Genomic DNA, 24,625 nt, shown 5'->3' with positions numbered 1-24,625 from the left:
GCTAGTGGTTTTGCAATCAGCAAGTTTTAAAGCTAAATTATATTTTTATCTTCTTGGCTTTGGCAATTGGTAATTATGAATATTCAAAATGCTTTTGAATTTGTAGCTTTTATTTATAGGATTGTCCAGGGTCAATCCAGGGTCCACCCCTACAAAAATATCTATGTACAGAAATGGTGATTTTATGTTAGTTCATTTTCAGAGTCAGAGTTGAGAGTTTAGTTTCGGAGATTATAGATGTGTTTTGTGAAGTTACCTTTGGGAGAAATACAAGTGAGTAATTTTTTAAGACCTTATTATCTAATTTTCCCCCGAACCCAGGCAGGGTAGGAAAAGCGTTCATGAGAAATGCCATCATCGACAAGAGGGTCCGTTTACCATTCCAAGAGATTGCCAGAGATATTAGTGGTGACTCTGGTGGTGGCACCCTTGGCCCTTTTGACCGTTCGATTACGGTACCACAGCTAACGAAACCGCCATTCACGTGGGCATCAGATATAATTTTGGCGCCAGTGGTGGTCAATAAATTACAAAAGTGGTGGTCGTGAGGTATACAACTCCAATAAGTAGTGGCAGCAAGTCCAATATCTATAAATCATCTTTTGACCTCTATTGTTATTATGGGGTCTCAATGACGATAGATAATAATAGTTATTTTTCAAACTCTGAGCTTTTAAAGTGTTTAATTTTCTTTGTATTCAGGTTTGAGTTAATTTTTCTAATTAACCTCTTTTCGTCTGAAAATAAAGACGGGTCTCTATTAGTTTTCCTAAAGAACATCCTTTCAATGTATAAAGAAAACATACTCCAATGCTAAAATATAATCAAATCCATACATAGAGTCACAAGTATCTCAGTCTACAGATATTTTTTGGGCAACGTTGTTTTCAGATTCAATTCTTAAGGCTCGTCTACTAGATTGAAACATGTCAACATGTGCGATGCCTACTTAAATCTAGAGCCACATTTTGTGGATAAAATGAAAATTTTACACTACGATAATTTTGAAATAATAAATTCTGCGCACAATTTTGAGGTTGATTTGTGCAAAAATTTTTGGTGGTCTTTTAAGTTAAAAATTTGAGCCCTGTTTTCATGAATTGATAAAATATAGACTCTCAAAACAGTGATTTTGATATCTCTACAGGAAATGTAGAATACGGAACAACGACATATTATTCCTAAGGAATAGTTGAGGACAAAACGATGTCGATTTTAAGGAAGAACACAAACGTTTTATAAATTCTGACTTAAATATGATTATAATTTAATGGGAATTTTCAACTCTTAACAGAGTCTGAAACTTAATTTTTTTTCACTGCTTATAAAGGGTATACAAACAGGTTTATTACAGAAGACAAAGCTTTTTCGGATACCCCTATTGCTATGGCAAAGTTAGTAAAATATTGCAAACTATAGTATTTTTTTTATTCCTGATGGCGGTCATTCAAAACAACAAACGACATCGTAATAAGCCATGAAGTGGGAGACTTCAAATTTTTCTATGAGCCCTTTTATGTGTCTTTGGATATAGTGCCACCACATGATGAGCGATTTGTTGGATATGGATTCACAAGAAATACTCAAGTGAGTGTCTGTATATTTCTGTTTTAATTTTTTATTTCATGTATGAGCTTACGTTAAATAGCCAAGTGGCTCCTTAAAGCTGACATACAAGCCATTATGGAAACTTAAACTTTCAAGGAGGGTGTTTCAACCACTTTAAAGAGTTTTTTGACCAATTTGACAGATTCAAAAATCTCTAAATCTGTCCTGCTAGGACAGAATTGATTCCTTACGCCTTGGCTAGAGTTTTCATTCAGTAAGTGTTGTGACAGTAACAACTTGTTCTTCACAATTTTTCTTATGAAAACTAAAGTCTTTTTAAATTATTTGGAAGCTATCTTAAAAATTCCAGGCCCTCTTTAAACTGTTTAATGTCCATCGCTATTCCTTGAGACAAAAGAGTTAATATCAAGTCAATCCCCTCTTAAAGTTTATTTTTTGGAATAGCTCTTTACCTAAAGTTTTAAAAAGGCTTAAATTATCTTTTGCATAGTTATATATGACTCCCTCATTTCACGTAATGCATAACAAATCATTTAAAATAAGGCAGATCTCTGGCACTGCCTTGTTAAGGAGCCGTAAGCCTGCAATTAATTTATTATATTTTTTCCGATTACTCTAAAAAGGGTTTTTCATAGAAATCGAAATAGTAGCTCATCTTATTGAAAATACGAATGTACGTTTTTTTGGTCGAAAGTGATTGGAGTGCAATTCCTCCCCCTTCGTGCTATTTTATGCTACATAGCCCCGAACAAACCCAAATGATATTTTCTTTGAATTTCGGGATAGCTGAATTTTTCCAGATAAAGTGTTTTTAAAACAGCCTATGAGCCAAGTACATATACCTTCGTGGATTACCAATGACATAGTTTATGAACTAAGGGCTATAAATAATGCTAGTTAAACTTTTTTTCAATATTTCTTTTACAATGTTGTAAAATAATTTATTTTACAATGATAATCCTCTGGTTTAAAGTGGACAAAAAAAATGAGCGAGGGTAGGAAAACATAGGGCCCAGAAATGAACCAAAATATTTTTGTCCTTAATCAGTTTAAATTCACAGCCTCAGATCAAGGGCAAACAGGAGCAAAATTCACCATAAACGTTCAGGAAAAGTTCCCCCCCCCCCTCCAAAAAAACGTAACCTAAAAAGAGTCGATTTTTTTCCTGTTCCACTCAAAAGTTCAATTTTCAAATCTTTCGCAAGTGGTAATATAACAAGGATGAAAAATGTAAAAAAAAAAAATTGCGGCATCCTAAACTGTTCTTGACGAAGGGTCGGAAAACGGTAAAAAATGTTTTTTCCTTATCGGTAATTTGTCATGGAAATGTGGTCATACAGAATTAGGAGGTACCTCATTTGATAGTACCTTAAATGTTATAATAAAACTTTTAAGGGCAAAAACTAATTTGAGTTGAACCTGCGTACTATTTATACCTTTTTCTATTAACTTTCCCTTGCTATTTCGAGTTCAATAATACTCTATATGAATTTTAAAGCAGCCGATTTGTTCAGAACCTTTTAACTACTACATCAACAAAAAAATCAAGGCAGCAACAAGCCGCCTGAGGCCAACACAGCAACGCAAGCTCTTCCTTTGTCCCAATCTATTCAAAGCCACCCTCTCTACAGCTTCCCAGGAGCTTCTACTAAAAATGCTTTGTTTGTAAAAATAGCCTAAAAAGCCTAATAGGTAATAATATTAGGTCATGTAAATTCACTATTGTTTATTAATAGGTTTTTGCAGAAAATATATTCGAGATATATTATCAAGGCAAGATTCTTAGAGCTCAACGAGGGTAAGTTATGGAAATGCCACCGAAACCTGAGTAAACAAAACAAGGCTATATAAAACTTGTTTTTAAAAGTATATGCAACTTTTAGGGTGTAGTAAGGACGTGAAGGTGGAACAAAAATGAAATAGAATATGTGCATATAGGTTTCTAACTAAATTAAATCAAAGTTTTAAAACCGGCATGAGGAATGAAGTTAAAACTATCCGTTAGAATAAGAAAAGAAAGGAAGCAGGTGCAGAGAAAGGAAGGGACTTCAATTTTTGGCTGGTGGTAGAGGCTAAATATGTTTTGTCTTAAGTGATTTCAAATTTTTTGCATTACAAGCTGTTATAGGACTGAAATAAAATTTTTAGAAGGTTAAATAGTCAGATAAATTTAAGGACAACATTTGCGACAAGACTATGAAAATATCAAAGTGCACTTTTCTTGGATCTTTTAAGAAGATTAATTTGGACATTTCTGGGATTTGTTAGGGGATCATGAATAAGAAATGGCCTGGAAAATCAAGATAAGACCTTAGAGAAGTGTTTTGGAATCAAAGGAATGTCAAATTTTGACATGAAAGAGGAGACAAAGGTAAAACTATAAACAACATGATATCAAGCATATCAATTTACAAATCTACAGTATCAGAAGAACGGCTAGACGGCTAGGCAATATTTTTTCTAATATTACTGGAAATTTAATGTCAGAGTGTAAGCTGAAATTTCGATATTTAACTATTACAAGTTCGTGTGCTACAGATCCCATAGGATGTAGGACCCTTTCCATATACCAAACAATTTACTCTCTATCTCTCTAAACTCTGCTTACGAAAAAAAAATAATGTAAGCTTATATAGAAAAAGTTAAAAATTTTACTGTTGTACAATTTAAGATCCCAAATCGAACCAATGATCTCACATCAAACAGAATACTTTGCCACTTGCCTCGAGTGTGTTGTGTCAACTTTGACCAAGAGCAATGAATGGTCCCTTCAAATTGACGTACACAATTTAACATTGGATTTTAAAACTGTTTTATCCTGTAAGAGTCAACCGTAGCCTCTTTTTTTAGGCGATATATAACTAGCTGATTCTTTTATCACTTCTTAAGATTTAACCAAGAGAAAAAATTAATGCTGTAAAAATAGATTTAATAATAGCCAGATTCAGGTTGAAGCATTAAAATCAAAAAGAAATCAAAAGTAGTTTAGAAAATGGGTATTTATCTGATAATCATTGCCAACGGACCTTACACCTCTCTCTTAAGATAAATAGCCGCTAAAAATCCATATTGGTCAGAACTTAAGAAATCGAAACACAAAAAGTAGAATACACAACACAAACTTTAAAATCACCAACTCTAAGTCGATTTGTTCCTGTTCTACTCAAAATATCAATTTTCAAATCTTTTGAAAGTGGTAACATAACACAGATAAAAATGTTAAAAAAAACATCGCGTCATCCTAAACTATTCTTGACGAAGGGTCGGAAAACGGTAAAAAATATTTTTCCCTTATCGGTTATTTGTCAGGGAATGGTGGTCATACGGAATTGGGAGGTACCTCAATTGATAGTATATTAAATGTTATAATAAAACTTTTAAGGGTGAAAACTAATTTGAGTAGAACCTGCGTACTATTTATACCTTTTTCTATTACCTTTCCCTTCTTATTACGAGTTCAATAATACTCTATATGAATTTTGAAGCAGTCGATTTGTTCAGAACCTTTTAACTACTACATCAACTAAAAAATCAAGGCAGCAACAAGCCACCTGAGGCCAACACAGCAACGCAAGCTCTTCCTTTGTCCCAATCTATTTAAGACCTCCCTCTCTACAGCTTCCCAGGAGCTTCTAATAAAAATGCTTTGTTAGTCAAAATAGCCTAAAAAGCCTAACAGGTAATAATAATAGGTCATGTAAATTAACTATTGTTTATTAATAGGTTTTTGCAGAGAATATATTCGAGATATATTATCAAGGCAAAGATTCTTAGAGCTCAACGAAATTAAGTCTTGGAAATTCCACCGAAACCTGAGTAAAACAAACAAGGTTATATAAAACTGGTTTTTTAAAGTATATGCAACTTTTAGGGTGTGGTAAGGACGTGAAGGTGGGCCAAAAATGAAATAGAATATGTGCATATACGCTTCTAACTAAATTAAATCAAAGTTTTAAAACCGGCATGAGGAATGAAGTTAAAACTATCCGTTAGAATAAGAAAAGAAAGGAAGCAGGTGCAGAGGAACTTCAAGTGCAGAGGAAGTGTTTATGGAATCAAAGGAATGTCAAATTTTGACACGAAAGAGAAGACAAGGTAAAACTATAAACAACATGATATCAAGCATATCAAATTACAAATCTACAGTATCAGAAGAACGGCTAGGCAATGTTATTTCCAATATTACTGGAAATTTAATGTCGGAGTGTAAGTTGAAATTTCGATATTTAACTATTAATGTTCGTGTGCTATAGATCCCATAGCAGGTAGGAACCTTTCCATATACCGAAACGATTTACTCTCTATCTCCCTAAACTCTGCTTACAAAAATAAAAATAAGCTTATACAGAAAAAGTTAAAAATTTTACTGTTGTAAATTTAAGATCACTAATCAAACCAACGATCTCACATCAAACAGAATACTTTGCGACTTGCCTCGAGCGTGTTTTGTGTCAACTTTGACCAAGAGCAATGAATGGTCCCTTCAAATTGACGTAACAAATTTAACCTTGGATTTTAAAAATGTTTTTTCCTGTGAGAGTCATCCATAGCCTGTTTTTTTAGAGGATATATAACTAGCTGACTCTTTTATCACTTGTCAAGATTTTACCAAGAGAAAAAATTAACCTTGTAAAAATAGATTTAATAATAGCCAGATTCAGGTTCAAGCATTAAAATTAAAAAGAAATTAAAAGTAGTTTAGAAAAAAGGGTATTTATCTGATAATCATTGCCAAAGGACCTAACACCTCTCTATTAAGGTAAATGGCCGCTAAGAATCCATATTGATCAGAACTTAAGAAATTGAAAAACAAAAAGTAAAATACACAACACAAACCTTCAAATTACCAACTGTAATTTTCATCCCGTCTTCCTTCTTTGGTAAATTTCCACAGCAGCTAAAACTTTGCTATAGGTTTTAATATAATATAATCCACTTGGCTTAGTATTTATTTCCATTCAATGCCTCCGTTAAAAACATTAAAGCTATTTGGTGTACAATTATCTTCATAAGGTTTGGGGTTTTGAAGGATGAGATCTAAGAATTCTGGAACATAATCGTGTGAATAGAATCAAATAATTTTCAGGCATAGCCCAAGGGAAATTAATCTATTGACCAGCCCACTCGTATAATTAAAAAATAACAAAATTTAATGGATTCTGGGTCATCACTTATCAAAGCTTATTAGCATGATTAAATCTGGAATTTTTTACTCTCAAGAAATTACGTTTGAGAGAAGCGGAGAATCAGGCTCTAGAAAATGTGGAATTACCAGATGTCAGGAGGAACTGATCAAGCTCGACTATTAACCTCAAACAGTGAAACCAAATTAACATTTCAATTAAAGCAATAATTATTCCTTGGTGTTATTTAAAATTGCTTGTGGCACAAGATGAAAAGGTCAACAATACCGATTTGTTGACAGAAGAACATAGTAAAACCCAAACTAAACATGAATTGACTTTTTTGGGTCTCATCACCTGGGATAATCGCATGAAGAACAAAATTGGATGCCAAATGAAGGTTAAAAGGAAATACAAGGCTCAAGGATAAATGGTTAGGGGGGGGGGGGTAGGACAGTTACTACTAATGGGATAGAATAGCAGTATGCTAGAAAAAGTTTATAAGGGCTAGGTAGCCACTACTCTTTTCTTCCTTAGTGGTTTAAGATCATAATAAAGGTTTAGCGGTAATTCCCTAAGGATATTCTCAGAGACACTGGTGCAGCTTCTTTCTTGGAGTTTGTTAGTTTTTCTGTAATTTGCAGTTGGAGTGTCATGAAAAAAAATGGATTCGAGAACAAAAAAATCATACAGAGTTTTGTGACTTTGGATACATGTTTGAAGTTAAATGCATATGCGTCGTGGGCCAAATGCCTTTACTGTAATTATTTGCATACTAACAGAAACAAAATGATAGTGTATATTAGCTTTTGTACACTACCTAGACATTCAAGTTTCTATGTTGATTTGAGACTCTTTCCTAATGATTTTCAATCTCTGTTTCTTCATTAGAACAACAATTAATTAAAAAAAATTCTCTCCAAACATGTTTAAAGGATTTTGAAGTTGGACGTCACTCGATTACTCCTCTCTCTCTGGCAAAAATTAAAAAAATACATTCCTTTTTGATCGCAATTTATTTACCATCTGAAGGTTTAAGAGTCAACAGTATAAAAGTGTTCTATGCATGTCCACTATGACTTTATAAATTGGGTAGCTGGTAGTCATTTGAGAACTGCACTAGTTTTGATGGCTATAATGAAAAGTGCAGATTATGAAATTCATGTGAAGTGCAAAGAGAATATATTCTACAAGTTAAAAACTTTAATTCCTGTTTTGAAGAGGTATGTGAATCTAACACTAGAGGTCTCCTATACTGCAATTGTCACTATGATAAATCTGAACAATTCTGAAATGCCAACACTTGTATGATTGAAAAAAAAAATCAAAAGGTCATTTTAGTTTTTTTCGAAGAGACTGGTGTCAGATTTCTGGAGAAAAGACCTGGTTTACGCATCAATTGATGGAACAATAAGATAGCATGGCTTCTACGTCATCCTTGTGAAGACCATGGCTGCCTTGGTAATATATACCTAGTGATTTTTATTTGGCCGTTATAGAAAGATAGATTTTTAATATGAGAAATATGTGTGCGATAATGCTTCAAATAAGCAAAATGAAAGTATGAATTTTACAATATGAACCCAAATGGTAACATAGGATTCACAAAGGGAGATGTTAAAAGTGAAGTTATATTATATTGTGAAGAAGGTGGCCATGACTTTGCACAACAACATCAGTAGAAGTTTAAACCCAACAATTTATCAACACTAATCGTCATCGGCGACCATCTAAATGTAGAAGAATAAGGAATTTAATAGATGAAGAGAAAACCTTTTATTATATATTAATTTTTTATTAATATGTTTATAAAATTATTAACAGAGTTTATTTCTAGGGCATTAAAATCAGTATTATACAGGTAAGAATGTGTATTTTTCACTATGAGGTCATTCAATTATAGGATTGTTTTCATAGATTTTGGGATATTCCCTGCAAGTATACCCAAGACATTGAAAAATGACATATACTAGATAAAGAAAACCATAACTTTTGTTTGATACATGTTGTAATCGCATCCGATTTTGAATAATAGATTTAATACAGAGATGAGATTGGTATTTGTATCGGGTGCTACATCAAGTATTTATTTCAAAATGAAATTGGATGGAGTGAGTTGTAACATTATTTTAATTTTATAATTGGGAGGTATCTATTAAGGTATATTATTTATTTCAGAATCTAATTTACCATCTAAATGATACTCCTTGTTCACTGCCCCATTGAGTATACTATCAGTATCAACATTTGATCTATATTAATAGCCCGTCACCTGACATCTCAATTTCTAATATAGATTTGGAATCATGAATATAAATTGCATGTAGGTTTTATAATTTGATTGACTGATGCTGGTGCTCACCAATGTTCAATTTAAGTAGATACTTATTTTTTTAAACATATTGTGTAGTACACAATTATCATAGGATAACCCAACAGTAGCGGTAGGAGTTTTATTTTCAGACTTTTTCCTCAACAATATATTTAATTCAGTAAATCTAGACGATAAATCTTCTAAATAGTCTTCATTGGAATGAAGTTAAAAAGTATGTTTTCAGGCATCGGTTGTTGTTTGTAGAATTCTTCATAGTAGCAATGTTTTTTTTTACACTCACATCCAAAATTACTGAATTGAAATCATTTACGGATAAGGTGACTTAGGGCTAGTAGCAATATTTTTTTTTTACACTCACATCAAACATTACTGAATTGAAGTCATTTAGTGATAAGGTGACTCTGGGAGTGGATTCCTTGTGTGGTGAATACACCATTTCTAAATAGGAAAAAAAAATTCTTTTTCAATTTAACAATTCTGTTCTTGGTTTCTTTTGTTTTTCTTCTTTGAGAGAGTAATGTTTTTCGTTTCTTACCTAAATAGAGACTAATGAGTGATGAGGGGTTTTACGATATTTTTAAACCTTTTCTACTTTATCGTTATTTCAATCGCTTGTCAAGGTATAGTAATCTGGATCTTAGATTCTGTGAAACACTTTATCATAATCTTTTCCAGAGCCAATATCATGTAGTGTGGAGGATGCAAAATTCACAGTAACTGGAACAATGTATTTTTTAGCCAGGGGTAGTGCAGAGCCAAAAAAGTAGCAAATCAATTGTCAAGACTCTAGCCAGACATTGAAGAACTACCTTTATTATAGCCTTCTCTAAGACCCAACTGTCGTGGTATGAGAGAAGTAACATATAAAATCAATATCGGTACAAACTAATGTAATTTCACATTAGACATCTTGTTGAATGCGTCAAAATTACATGTAATCGCCGTCTAACCTCTTGTTACTACTAAGGGTTCAGAAAATTCAGTTCTTAATAAAAACTGAGAGATTTTCAAATATGAAGTGTTTACAGGAACTTGATGAATACGCTTTAAATTATAGTGTTGAATGTGATCCTGAGAGGTTTTTCGTTCAGGAGCACGTAGGCCGTGAATTTTACTATTGCCAACTTTTGATGTCTCAAAAAAGGATGCATGAAGAAATATACAGCTGTCCAAGAAGAAGCCAGGCGGAGAGTCTTCGAAAAAACAAATTCCATCCCACTGGTGGTTTCATCACTTTTGCTCTTGATTATTTTCTGTTTAAAACAAAGAAAATCTTTTAGATTATTGTTGATGTGGACCATGCCATTTTCCATGAAAAAGATAATGTAAACCTTGCCATGTTCTATTGAATAGTTGAAATTGAATTCACCATTCTTGCAAAAATAGTTTTGTTTCATTGATTACACGACACAAATCACTCATTCTGCCAAATTCTTTGCACGATAGTGTGTCATAGGGGTATTCACATGAGTTAAGTGATTATATCACTTCATAGTCAAAAGGGAGTGCCAATTGCTTGATCTAATCATAATCTCATATTTAGGTTCTTTTTTGGGATTTTATATGTATTTTTGAGAATACAATAGGCCAGAGCAATTTCATACTTTCCCTCGTTGAATTTGATGGCGGGGGAGAGTTTTTTCCAAAAATAGCTTCTTTTATTAAAATCATCGTAGAGGGGGTCACAGACATTGGACGTAGACATTACATAGAAATCTTGGGGCATTGAGTAAGTGTTCAGTGGCTGTCAAAAGATCAAAATCAGAACCTAGACACTTTAAGAAGCTCAGTTAACTATTAGTAGGTCCTAAGAACCTAGACTCTTTGAAAACTCAGTGGACCGTAAGTAGTTTCCCTTCTCAAAAGCATTAAGAGTTTGATCGATTCAAAACGTATTGCAAACATTAAATTTCTTATTTTTCACTTGCCTTTCTTTGTAATATTTCTTAAGAAAAATTTAAAAAGTATTACCATCACCTCGATGAACTTCTGAACCGGTAAAGTAGAACAGGGATTGATGGGGACGCTGGTTATAAATCAACATGATTTTATCCAAATCGTTTTATAAAAGCAACAATATTTTTCAATTTAAACTATTTTGACATTAAAAAACAAATATTTCTTTTTAACCATCCAACCATTGCTTCCTTTATTGGACTTTCACTATGATAGAGCATTTTTTGATATTTAAAAAATCCTTCTTTACATGTGGATGAATAAATTCACTACCCCAATCCGTTAAAATTTTCCTATAACAGTCTTGTTCAAGGATTGAATCAAGAGCTTTAGTAACTTCATCACCTCTATTGGACCACGATTGAACGGCATATGCATTAAGACTAAAAACAATGAAGCAATTAGACTATACTTGTATAGACCATTGTGACACCTTTGAATCTCGTCTGTAGTCAAAATATCTGCTTGTAATATTTGTAATGAGAAAATGGCTTTCGATTTTCGATAATAGCTACCACAAAATCTATGATTAAGGTATAGAGTGTAAATTGATTTATTCTATAAATAATCTTTCACTAGCTTTCTTTATGTCCAGTGACTTGAAAGAATGTCGTGGGGGAATTTTAACTTCCCACTTAACCAATATTCCCATCAAGATGTTTCAAAACTTCAACCATTTTGACCATAAACACGTAGTGTAGCGTCCACTGCCTGTTTGCAGACAAACAGGTGTGGAATATTTAGTGGTATTAAGACACCTTCGCTTGAATCCGCAACTCTCAACATAATTTACCTTCACCACCTGGTGAGCTAGTATTTTTCAAAACAGATTTAAAATCATCCCTTGATACTTGACTGTATCCCATGAATTGTTTTTAAATATGTTTATTGACAATAACATTTCTTAAGAAGTTTGATTAGTTTAAAAATTTATACAAATGACTGTCAATTGATACAAGTCTTTCATTGTTTGTTATCAAATCTAATATACATTAATTTAGATTGTAGGTATTGCAGTGGATTATAACTTGGTTCTTTTTACCATCAATTTGAACATTTTCACTTTTGGTAAGATATTTTAAGATTTTTTTTACATTGCTCAAGATAGGATTGAGGCATTTGTCCTGTAACATTTGCAAAGACTTGAGACAACAATAATTTTTTTTCTTTTGATGGTGGTGATTGTGGTATCAAACTTCTAGAGTTTTTGAGTCATGTTCTTTTTATTATCAATGAAATTTACCATAAGTGGTCCCTACCCACTCGATTTATGCCTGCCCAATCGTCGAAGTGAAGCAAAAGTATTTTTTCATCGACAATTGTCACATTTTTAATAAATTTACCGAGATTTTCCTGAAAATAATCCTTTTGTGAGAGGGCAAATTCTAATGGTGTCAATTTGTAGTGATCAGCCATTTTTCTAGAGAAGTATTTGCAAGTCCTGGAATTATCGGCAATAAACTTTTGAAAAGCTAACACCCGCTTGAAGAAGACGAGTTCCTTTAAAATCTCTTCCCATATTTTTAGCTGCTGGTACTGCTAGGGCATGTACAAGTGATTTATATTGTTTTTTCTGTTGCTTAAAAAGTTATGATAGTTGAAAATTTGTCTCAGTTATATTTAAACAATGCTCTGATATGAGATTAATGAATACTTTGTTAAGACTATGTGTGAATCAGGCCTTCCTAAGTGACGGTTTTGAATTACCCGGGACAGAAAATAAATATATTTTTTCATACTTTCTTCAGTGTCTTGACGGTAACTAACAACCATTTTTACTATTCACTGGAAGGCATACAATAATTTTATTGTAGAAAATATCTTTGATTACAAGTAAATCTTCGGGGGTGTTCTGTATTCTGATTGAGATCCAGTAAAATATAACCATAGGGATTAGTTGAAGCCTGATTGCATAACGAAAGTAAAAATTTCAGTTCACCGGGGTATATTTGTTTGTTTAAATTTATGAGGGAACTTGAATCACAACCAACCCTTTAGATGATATAGTATATACAATTCAAAGCAAGTATCCTCAATAAATTGCTCTGATGAAACAGAATGTGGAGAAAAAGGATTATGAAATTATGGTTATGATGAGATCGGACAGTGAATAATTGTAGCATCTCCCGAGGCCATTCTTCAATGGATTCAGCTAAATTGTCAATTATCAACCAATAGTTTGGTTCAATAATTATAAACACGTCAAGTCTCTGTATGAATATCATGTCTGATTCAATAGTCTTTATTTTATCATAGGAGTCTTACCACACCCTATAGCAACAGTAGATGTTTTTTGGATTTTTTAAAATATTTTATTTCAATTTTGAATTTTTTTTAAATATTGTTTTGTCAGACATTGATGGCCCCAGTATCTAGAAACACTCATATTAAAATTTTATTTCACACAGTGTGCAGACACCCCCTTGTAGACTTTTTTATTTTCTCTTGATGTTTTTGAACACAATACACCTTTAGACCTGCAAACAAGCCATGCAAAATTAATTTACTTTCCGTTTAGGATTTTAAAAATAATAATTTATTTGGGCCTGGTGCTTCACTAGCTCCAGTTAAGTGGGCTCATCCCTGTTGGTAAAGTCGAGAAGCAATGTGCTTACCATTTTCCAAATCATCTAATAGATTTTCTGTTTCGACTTTTGGCAAATGTGAGTTAGTGTCCCCGTAATAAACTTGAAGTTGTCTTTCCCTCAGCCGTTTGCGCCTACACACATTGTAATAGAGTTCCAACATTAGGTTTTTTGAATTTCCTAAAAAGGCACTGTCTGCGGCAATGTTTTAGTTTAAAATAACATGTCTTTTCTTCCTGTGTAAAAGGACAATATTGGATGCTATGACGGTGAACAATGTTACGTTCAGATTTGTAATGATTCGACTACATTCTTTTAGATGGGTAACAACATCATAACTATTTCTATTGTGATAGTCTCGCCAATTTTGCAGAAGGCTGAATTTAAAATGAGATTAAAGATTTCTTTTTCAATCTACGGTTTTGCCTCAGAAAGTATACTTTTTAAAAAGTCATTCAATATAGGATTGTTTACATAGATTCTGTGAAATTCACTGCAAGAATACCCACGAAATCGAAAAATTAAATATAGTAGAGCATTAAAATCACAGCTTTTATTGATAAATTTTGTACCCAAATCTGATTTTTAATAATGGGTTTATCGCTTCTTTCAAGCAATTATTTGATTTTGGGCGAGTAAAATATATATGGTAGGCCAAGAAGATTAACAAATTCTATATTCTTTGCTGCTTGAAAGATGCATAGCCAATGAACAGTCTGTAGGGTCAAGAGTCTACTATTTACCTTCATGTTGAGTTTATCGAAGTTTACTGGGTTGGTCTCATTCTACCATATATACGACGTATTTTCGACATAACACCTTTAAAATTAGGTGTAAACAACCCAGTAAACATTGATAAACTCAACATTTGGTTTTGTACTTAAAACAAATTGCATTTGTACTTAAAAGAATAACAAGATAAATTCAACAGAAAAAAATTCATTACTATTTCGTATTTATCAGAGGCAACGCTATAGCGTTGCCTATAGTAAAGGCCATACAGGTCCAATGTTTTATTATTATTTATTTATTTAATTTTATTCCCAGAAGCACTTCATATGGAAGGGGTAGTCGTAAAATCTTCAAAGGGGGCTCATTCAATAGAAAGTCGTGAGTTATTTTCTTCTCAGAACTTTGTCTTCTCAGAGTCTTTTGTTATCAGAACTTTGAACCATTTTTAACAAAATGTCTACCTCAATATTTTTATCTGACACTTTTAGGGCTTGGAGGGGGGTAGTTGCCCTCAAATCTCTTTTGACTTTAAAAAGTGAACTAGAACTTTCAATTTCCAATAAATGAACCCTCTTCGAAGTTTATACAAGCATCCCTTCCATAAAAAACGATACATTCTCCCAAAGCATTACTTATAACGCCTGCCTCTGGGCCAATGGGGGTTGCGTCGACACATGAGTTTTTCTTATATGACCTTTGAATTATGTTTAATGAAATGTCTATTTTAAAATTTTTATCGTATAGGCTTGGGGAAAAAAGGGTGAGGGGGGGCAAGGCTAGTTGCCCTCGGATATCTTTTGACTCTTAAAAATAAACTAGAACTTTCAGTTTCCAATCAAATAATCCCTCTCTAAAGTTTATGCGAGCATCCGTTTCTTAAGAACCATACTAAGCCCCCCGGACAACACTTACAACGCCTACCCTCGTGGGCCCTGGGGGGTTGTGTTGGCACCAGAGTTTTGTTATCTAATTCTTGAACAATTTTTAAAAAACTGGGTATCTTAAAATTTTTAGCGAATAGGTTTGGGGGAAAATGGGCATGGGGGGCTAGTTGCCCTTAAATCTTTTTTATCTTAAAAAGTAAACTAGAACTTTCAATTTCCAATCAAATGAGCCCTCTATGAAGTTTATACGAGCATCCCTTAAAGTACCATACATTCCCTTTGGGTATAACTTAGAACGTCTTCTTGTAGCGATAAACTTTTATGGCTATATGTTGATTGTGGTAATAAAAATTGACTGCGTCAAATGTAATACTATGCTTTAAGGCTGTAAACTTACACCTTATAAGTTCTCCGATAGCGCCCCTTAGAGCGCCAAGGGCTGTGCCATATGTAATATTATGATTTAAAGCGGTGTACCGATCGCGCCAGTTCTTCCGGGGTGATGTTTCTTAGGCTACTTAATAGGCTATAAAAAATAATACTTAATAAAAAAATAATACTTAAAAGCTATAAAAATAATGAGAACATTAAGTTTACGATCGCACCAGAGCAATTGGGAGTAAGTTAAATTTATGACTGTGCCACCCTTAATTTTTGAGAGAAAAAAAACGTGTAACTATTTAAATGTAACCTCTTTTCCTTGAGTATCTCGAAATCAGATCCCTGGGAGCGCTACCGTTGGAGACATATCAACTAATTACCTGCTGTGCGATTAGATATAGACATATAAAATAAACACAAATAGAAAAGCAATAGTTTTATTATGACTTACATATTTAGGTGTACAGCAGTGTTTCACTTCGAATGGCTACGACAAAGGCAAGGATAAATTGGCTCTCAAAGATAATGTTGATGGCAATAGAGACAATCCATAATTGAAACGAAAAACAGTTTTTTTTCACTATATCACACAAATAAAACTCCTGCGCATTACTAGCTTTTTTCATGATTGGCCCAAATCCTGTAGAGGGGGCCGCTACTTTGTAATTATGTTCGCAAACTTACTACATTATGCGGACTGTTCGTCCAATAATTTGTTTTAAACATTTCTGATGATTCTAACGTTCACACCGCTCTTATAATTTAGACTCCCTGCGAAACATTGTATTTAGTAGTTTTTTTATTACCAATCTTCTCGGCGAAATTCAAAACCATCTCACGTGATTAAAGCCGAGTTTTGGCTGGAACTAAAAGGCAGTTTTTCTTTATGCTGATTAAGAATTCAGACTCTTGGAAACGGTATTTGAACTCAATTAGGGGACGTTTAATTTCTGTCGGAATTATCTTTAGAAAAGAGGAATCTAGTTTTTTGTATTTTAAATATGTCACATTTTACTAACGGTACATATTACCCTTCCAAATATTTAGTGACATCCCGTCATTAGGACTTGCTTGTCCTTGGGGTTTTCAAATATTCACTATTTATTTATTATTTATTCAACATAATTTTGATTGATATTGTATTATTTTTTGTTTTTATTTTGCTTAATCAGGAGTGTTAAAAATATTTCTCTATTACTTTTCTTATTTTGTTATATATCTCTATCTAAAATTCATCTACCGGACTAAGATTATCTATGGTTCTAGCCTATCTACTATACTAAAGATTTTTTTCCTACATCTAACACTGATGATTTTTATATTTCCAACAAGTTTGAGGCTATTCTACCTTTACATAAGATTTTTTGAGAATTCACCTTTTACAAGTTTTTTTTTTTACTTTACTGACTATAGGGCACACTGCTTCCTATCTACGCTACATTAAATGAATAGTACGACAACGCTACACCTAACTCTATCTGAACATCTAGCACTACATATAAGAACGATTTGAAACACACAACAGTGGGTTTACCACGTTCACTGGTAACATTAAAACACTTTCACTGGGGATGTTTGCTATGTAACATTACTGATAGGATATTGGAATTTTTGAGTTATCGAAGTTATTAAGATGTAACTTATGCCAATTAACACCTATTCATCACCTTCGTGTCTCTTTAGCGTACTCAATCCTTCTGTTGTAAATTATAATCCTTCACTCCTTTCGTCTTTGCAAAATTTTTAACGCACTTACAATATAGTTTCTTCATGGAACAGTTTGAGCATGGTTGTGTTCACACGACAAGCTTTCTTTAATTGTCAAATGGGAAATGATACTTCCAACTATAGGTGTGGGAATATGCTATCAGAGTTCATTCTCACCTGCTTTTTGATAGTTCATATTGTGCCTTATCATTAAGGGGTTGAACACTGGGAGTGCGTTCATTTTCTTCTCGGAATATCATTTTTGGGATATTTTAAGGCACATAGAGAATGTATTTCTCGTATAAAATTGTTCATTCATGCACTTAGAGATCACGGTTCACTTATAAAAGTTTTAGTGCATGGCTTGCGTCTATTAACTCTTGCGGTGATTCCTTGATTAATAACAGGGGAATTGAAGTTTGGATTTGGAATGGGTCGATATCAAACTTTAGTGACTCCTTCAACATATTGTCTTTGACTTGCGGGAGGAGAATATTGTCACTAAGGGGTTAATCACTGGGGTTAATTTTGGGTTTCGTAATTCCGTGGCTGGTTTCCAGGTTCATTTGTCAGAAATTATCTCTTAACATTTATAGGATAACAGAAATATGAACTTTTCACATAGAGGGGCTAGGATGGATTCCAAGAGATGGTCAAAAGGGATTCGATGCGTGAGTCTGTGACACATAAACAATTTTTGGGGTTATCAAATATCATAACTATACGGTCATATGGTATATGGGTCCATAATGATTATCAAAGGCGATATTTATGTACTTATATCTTGTACTGGTCGATGAGGCTCTCAGAATTTATGTGATTATATAGTTCGATAATGCACTGGATACTGAGATTCAAATTTAATGCTACCTGATACGTAATATGATTCATGGTCGAGGAAAGAACGATCAAAAGGTAACTGTAATTTTCGTTGACGAAGCTGGGATGAAAATTGGCTGGAGTCTATGGAGAGTACTCTTCGTTGGTCGAGGTTCGAAGAAAAAAAATGCTACTAGGCGGTATGTACACTAGATAACTCATTGTATTTATTGATATCCAATATGTCAATCCACTCCCTGTAAGAAAAACAACGAGGCAGAATCATACGATCTTTAAAATCGAGTAGTCTTAATGCATAATAAACAAAAAATCACATTGTTACTGTAAATAAGGTCTTCTATTATTTTCATCAGTATACTTTAATACACAGACTCCTCTTTAGCTTCCTTCGGCATTTATTTAATACTATGTTAGATTTACAATAACCATTTAACATAATTTACGCTACATTGTTTAGTTTGAGGTCTCAATTTACAACATTTTTTCATGCCTTCATTGTTCACGCACGTCCGTGCTGTTTAAGAAACGCATTTTGCAGTGTCGTAACCACACGGTTTTACGTAAACAATACTAACAATGAGGGAACAAGACATGGCAAGTATGAGTGGAGACCTCTATACCCACTCGTTTTCTAATATCTTCCCTTTTTCTTGGCTTAGACGTTCTCAAGGGGTTCTGGGTTTAACCTCTGAATTTCAACCGTTTCCCCTAGTTCTTCCCTTGGTTTTCGTCTTCTTAGTCTCAGGATTTTTCCATAATTTAAAGTCAATAAGGTTTTTATGGCCAGGGAAGTCGCGAATACGGAACATACGGTCAGTAGTATGTTCCACCAGAAATTGGTTGAGAACAATCCGTATCTATTATCCACATACGTTAATCTCTGGTCTTCATCTGTAAATAGGGGGATCTGGGAATCTAATGCTTCTCTTATATTTATAAGCCTCAGTATCCCCTTATTATTTTCTATTTGGACCAAATCAAGGTTTTCATTTTATGACCCTCTATATTGGGAATAGTGTACGACAGATTAATTACCTTAAAATTGATTATTTTAGGACTCATTATATTTGCTCTCATGGTAATTAACGGCGTTCGAACAGTTGACTTTTTAGTTACAATTCGACATCCTTGTTTTATAGTTATCGTACCCACATCTTTTAACAGTAATTCTGTTTTGTAATTTGGGTCTATTCTTTCTGTATTATTGTAACAAGACAAAGTTCCAACAGTTTCTTTTGGAACGGAAAATAACCAAAGATCATTTCTAAGGTGTAAGAATATTTTTCGCTTAGTACTCCCTATCCCGGCTTCTTTCAGTTGGACCGGATACCTCATATTGGAATGGTACGGGCAGACATTTTATTTTAAAGGAAATTATTTGAATTAATTATATGCAATGTTACCTTTTAATTATAATTTGTTTTCAGGAACTGATATGTGTTGAACAAAATATTTCTATAGCATTTTTATAGTTTTTTGATTTTTATTTATGAGCTAAAAGTTTTTAAATTATTATTCCTTTATGACGCCTATCCCTTAAAATATTTTAATCCTATACTGATTAAGTGTAATTCCATCTATCGGGTTTTTGAACCGTTCTACCCAATTGTGCCGTTACTTTCTCCTCAACTTCTTGCGGTTTTTTCTTTTTCGGTTTTGCTAGTGAAAAAAAATCAAATTTTTTGAATTGTTTTTTCAAAAATTCTTGCCCTTTTAATTTTGTTTCTTTAGCGTGTGCGGCTGCTGAAGTCAGTTTTGATTTCCCTATTTCTTTAACTACTATATGGTCTGATTCGCCGTTAGACTCTTCGGAACTGGTTTCTGATGATTTTGTATTATAAGTTTTAGAAGTTAAACCTCGCATTTTTGAGGAATCACCTCCCCTTCCTTCGTAAATTTCTACTCCTCTGGAAGTAGAAAGTTTATTCTCCAAGTCCTCGCTTTGAGTTTTCAACTCGGGAGATTTGAAAGACTCTTGAGAGCTTTGAGAGGAATCAAAACTTTTGTGCAGGGTTCATCCACTGTTTAAATACCATGTCTTCAGGGGGAAGGGGCTTTCTTTGCACTAGTGTATCCCTCCATGAAGTCCACTGATTATGTTTGACCTTGGACACAGTTATATCATGATATTGTCCTTGCTGGTCATTCTTGGGAGTTTTATTCTTAGGTAATGTACTTTGATTCTTTTTTATTGGGAAATTTATTAAATCCATAGCTTCTCGCAGATTTGTTTTAGTTGAATCTTTGGGAGGAGTTTTCTTTACAGTAATACCCGGAGTTTCAACAGCTCTGTTCAATTCTTCCTGCAATGACAGGGACCTTTCTATTGGTATTGCAGGGAAAGCCATGTCGTCTGGAAAACTTTTGGGGGGACAAGGGGTCGAAATTCTATCAAGGAGAAATTGGTTTTTCGGAGATAACGTATAATCTAATTCTCCTGCGCTCTCCTATGATGAACGTTTTGGATCTTTTGGCGTTTTTATTCTTACTGGTATTAGCAATTTTTTCTTGGGAATAACTAGATTTTTCATAGCTATAAAAATTCTTCAAAGTTTTCCTCATCGTTATCATTCTAGAAATAGTCTTGCTTGAAATTAAAGGGTTTTCGCTCTGCCAATCTTGATTTAGGGGGCTCATTTTCTGCATCTGACGAATCAGTAGAGGAGGGATGTGATACCCATCTCTCTGGAAATTTTGCTCTTTTTATTCGGCTAACATGCGCCTTGTGAGTCCTTCCACTCTCGGGGTTTACCATTTTTAAAGTATAATCGTTATCGTACTTTTTGACTATTCTGTAGAGTCCACATTATTTGTTGGAAAGTTTTTTGCCTTCCGTTTTTGCCTCGTTCTTTAGGTAGACGCAATCTCCTATTTTGAAATCTATGCTCCCTTGACTTTGGGTTGGTTTCTCAGCTCTTGGTTTATTTTACATATTTCCAACTCTTGCCTAACTATTTTATAAGTTTTCCTCATCCTATTTATGAATTCTTGTTTGTAATCCTCCGAGTTATTGTCATATTGCCGGGATTCAATAATATCGTCATAGGGGATTCTAAAATCACGACCAAAAAGTAAATAAAATGGATTGTCTTTAGTTGTTTCTGAATAAGCAGTATTGATTACGTTAGTTAAATAAGGTAAGAATTGATCCCAATCGTTCCTGTTATTTTTTGTATAAATGCTTAATACATTCAAAAATATTTTATGCCTATTTTCTATTTTACCATTAGCTTGTGGGTGATACGGAGATGTCACCAATTTTTCTATGTTAAGAAAACTCAGTAAATCTTTTGTTACTATTGAAACATAATTGCTTCTGTTATCGCTTAAAACCTTATTTGGGATACAAAATTTTAAATACAATGTAACTAATGCCTTAGTCGTGACGTAAGCGCCTTGACTCTTTAATGTTTTTGCAAAAGTAAATCCGGAAAAGTGATCCATAACTGAAAGAATACAAGTATGGCCTCTGTTGGTAACAGGTAATCCTCCACTGGTTCCATATAAATCAAATGAGACAATATCCAAGGTGAATCTCGCTATCGAGACTCTTCCCATTGGAGGATTAGTATAAGCTTGGGGTTTTTTTTTAAGTTACACGCTTCGCATTTAATTATAAATTCTTTAAATTTTGTTATTCCCGACGGCACTTAAAAATATTTTTTTAATTTATGCAAAGTTTTCGTTACTCCTAAGTGTCCACCTATATCTGAATGAAAATATTCCAATGCAGGTGTTATTAAGTTTTGGGGTAATACAGGTATTATTGATCTTTGGTTTCTATTTGTCTCAGAGGTGACGATTTTATACAGTATTTCTTCATCAAGATTAAAGTAAAAATTGCCTATCTCTTTTCTAAGAGTTTTGAATTTGTCTGGTAACGCATTATCATTCAAAAAATAATTAATAAGTGCTGAACACATTTCGTCCTTTTTTTTGCTTTCTTTTTATATTTTCTAAAGACAAGGGGCAATAGTTAACCTTATTTTCCTTTACTGTGTCATTGTCTTTATTTTTCTTACATTTATGTTTGCTCTTAGCATTGATAGCGTTAACTTCATTTTCCTCAGTTTCCGACGGTATATTTACTGGGTATCTACTCAAAAAGTCACAAGCTGCATTTTTTTTACCTTTTAAATATTCAAATTCGTAATCTAGGTCTTGGATTTTCATAATCCATCTAGCTAGAATTCCCGTGGGGTTTTTAAATGTGCACAAGTACTGCAAGCTTTTATGGTCTTATCGTAGCATAAATTTTCTGCCAATTAAATTGTGTCTAAATTTGTCCAAGGGGTGGATTATAGATAATAATTCTAAGTTTGTGGCGGAATAACTACTTTCGCCTTTTTATAAGGTTCTACTCGAATAGCATATAACTTTTTCTATTTTTTGTTTAGGCGTTCCCTATACAGGATTAGGGTTTTCTACAGGGATTAGTTGGGAAAGAATAGCACCAATGCTTTTAGAACTAGCATCGGTTGTGACCGCGAATTTTCCATTTTCGAGATTAGGGACCGATAATATTGGTTCAGAAGTGATTGCCTTTTTTAGACCGTCTATGGAAATTTGAGTTTCCTGTGACCAGATAACATTTTGGAAGTTCCCTTTAGTCAACTCTGTGAGGGGTTTCGCAATTTGGGCATAATTGCGCATGAATTTTCTAAAGTAGCCAGTGAGACCTAAAATTCCTCTTAATTCTTTCATAGTTCTTGGGGGTTTGAGGTTTTCAACACATTTTATTTTGTCTGGGTCTGGGGATATCTCTCCTTGTGTTACTACTAGCCTACTCCTAAAAATTTAATTTTAGGTTGAAATAAATATACTTTTTCAGTTATTATTTTCAGTTAATATTTTTAGATATTACCATTCTATATAGTTTTGGGGGTAGCCCTTGCAAAAAGGTATTTAGTATGACTTTTTCAAACAGTTCTCCTGAACCTCTTCCGTATTTTGCCTCTACTGAAATGCGTATATTATCAAGATATTCAATTATGTTTTGTGAATGGTCAAAGCACACCATTCCATGTTTTAATTTATTTGTGGAGTCGGTTTCGATAAATCTTTCTTTAAATGCCGTTAACAATTTTTCCACCGTATTTATTGGCAAGCTGGCGTCATCACCTATAGTATGTTCAATTTGCTTTAGAAAGGTTAAGGCCTGGCCTTTTAATCGTAATAGAAGCAGGTCGACTAACGATTCTAGCTCTGTTTTTGTTCATTCTACAAACTGGGCCAATTGGATGTTAAATTCGTCGATATCCGACTGTCCATTATACTGCGGGATATACTGTGCTATTTCTACATTTCTCGCAACCAACTTGTGCGCCATTAATAAATCGCTTAGTTCTTATGAAATTTTTTTTGCGTTTGAATAACTCAATATAAATTTTTTACTTTACTTAACCTATTTTGGGGGTTGGCTATTATCTCCCATGAGATATTTTAAATGGTTTTCCTGTTATAGCTTAGCGGTTATAGGCCTAATCACTTTTTTTATATGTCTGTATCTCTCCAATAATTAAATTTAAATTACAAAGTTTATAGCCTAATTAGTTCGCATGATTTTCTCCAATTTCCGACCGTGCCATTTGTAGCAATAAACTTTTATGGCTATATGTAGATTGTGGTAATAAAGATTGACCGCGTCAAATGTAATAATATGCTTTAAGGCGGTGAACTTACACCCTATAAGTTCTCCGATAGCACCAATTAGAGCACTAAGGGCTGTGCCATGTATAATATTATGATTTAAAGCGGTGTACCGATCGCGCCAGTTCTTCCGGGGTGATTTTTCTTAGGTTACTTAATAGGTTAGGCAAGCTATAAAAATAATGAGAAAATTAAGTTTGTGATCGCGCCACAGCAATGGGGAGTAAAGTAAATTTATGACCACGCCACCCTCAATCATTGAGAGAAAATAAAATGTGTAGCTTTATAAATGTAACCTCTTTTCCTTGAGTATCTCAAAATAAGATCCCTGGGAGTGCTACCGTTGGAGACATACGAACTAATTACCTGCTGTGCGATTAGATATAGACATATAAAATAAACACAAGTAGAAAAGCAATAGTTTTATTAAGACTTACATATTTAGCTGTACAGCAGTGGTTCACTTCAAATGACAACGACAAAGGCAAGGATAAATTGGCTCTCAAAGATAATGTTGATGGCAATAGAGACAATCCATAATTGAAACGAAAAACAGTTTGTTTCGCTATATCACACAAATAAAACTCCTGTGCATTATTATGTTTTTTCACGATTGGCCCAAGTCCTGTGGAGGGGGCCGCTATTTTGTAATTATGTTCGCAAACTCACTACATTATGTGGACTATTCGTCCAATAATTCGTTTTAAATATTTCTGCTGATTCTAACGTTCACACTCTCTTATAACTTAGACTTCCTGCGAAACATTGTATTTCTTAGTTTTTTTATTACCAATCTTCTCGGCAAAATTCAAAACCATCTTCCGTGATTAGCACCGAGTTTTGGCTGGAACTAAAAGGCAGTTT

The 24,625-nt window shown here is 33.6% G+C and overlaps 1 protein-coding gene across 1 annotated transcript in view; it reads left to right on the top strand.

Annotated features, from left to right (window-relative positions):
- Positions 1-24,625, top strand: part of LOC148938359 (uncharacterized) — a 72,357-nt gene that overhangs the window by 8,337 nt on the left and 39,395 nt on the right. The window contains exons 2-6 of the mRNA XM_089107849.1: positions 1,436-1,587; positions 3,306-3,367; positions 4,241-4,389; positions 5,293-5,399; positions 8,530-8,553. Of these exons, the coding sequence (XP_088963975.1) occupies positions 1,436-1,587; positions 3,306-3,367; positions 4,241-4,389; positions 5,293-5,399; positions 8,530-8,553 (494 nt within the window). The remainder of the gene's footprint in view (positions 1-1,435; positions 1,588-3,305; positions 3,368-4,240; positions 4,390-5,292; positions 5,400-8,529; positions 8,554-24,625) is intronic.

Source organism: Artemia sp. Qi Xiang Cuo, unplaced genomic scaffold, assembly GCF_049724085.1.
Source record: "Artemia sp. Qi Xiang Cuo unplaced genomic scaffold, ASM4972408v1 HiC_scaffold_2954, whole genome shotgun sequence".
In the NCBI taxonomy this organism is placed as follows: Eukaryota; Metazoa; Arthropoda; class Branchiopoda; order Anostraca; family Artemiidae; genus Artemia; species Artemia sp. Qi Xiang Cuo.
The sequence above is the reverse complement of the archived record's forward strand: the minus strand, read 5'-3'. Positions and strand labels throughout refer to the sequence as shown.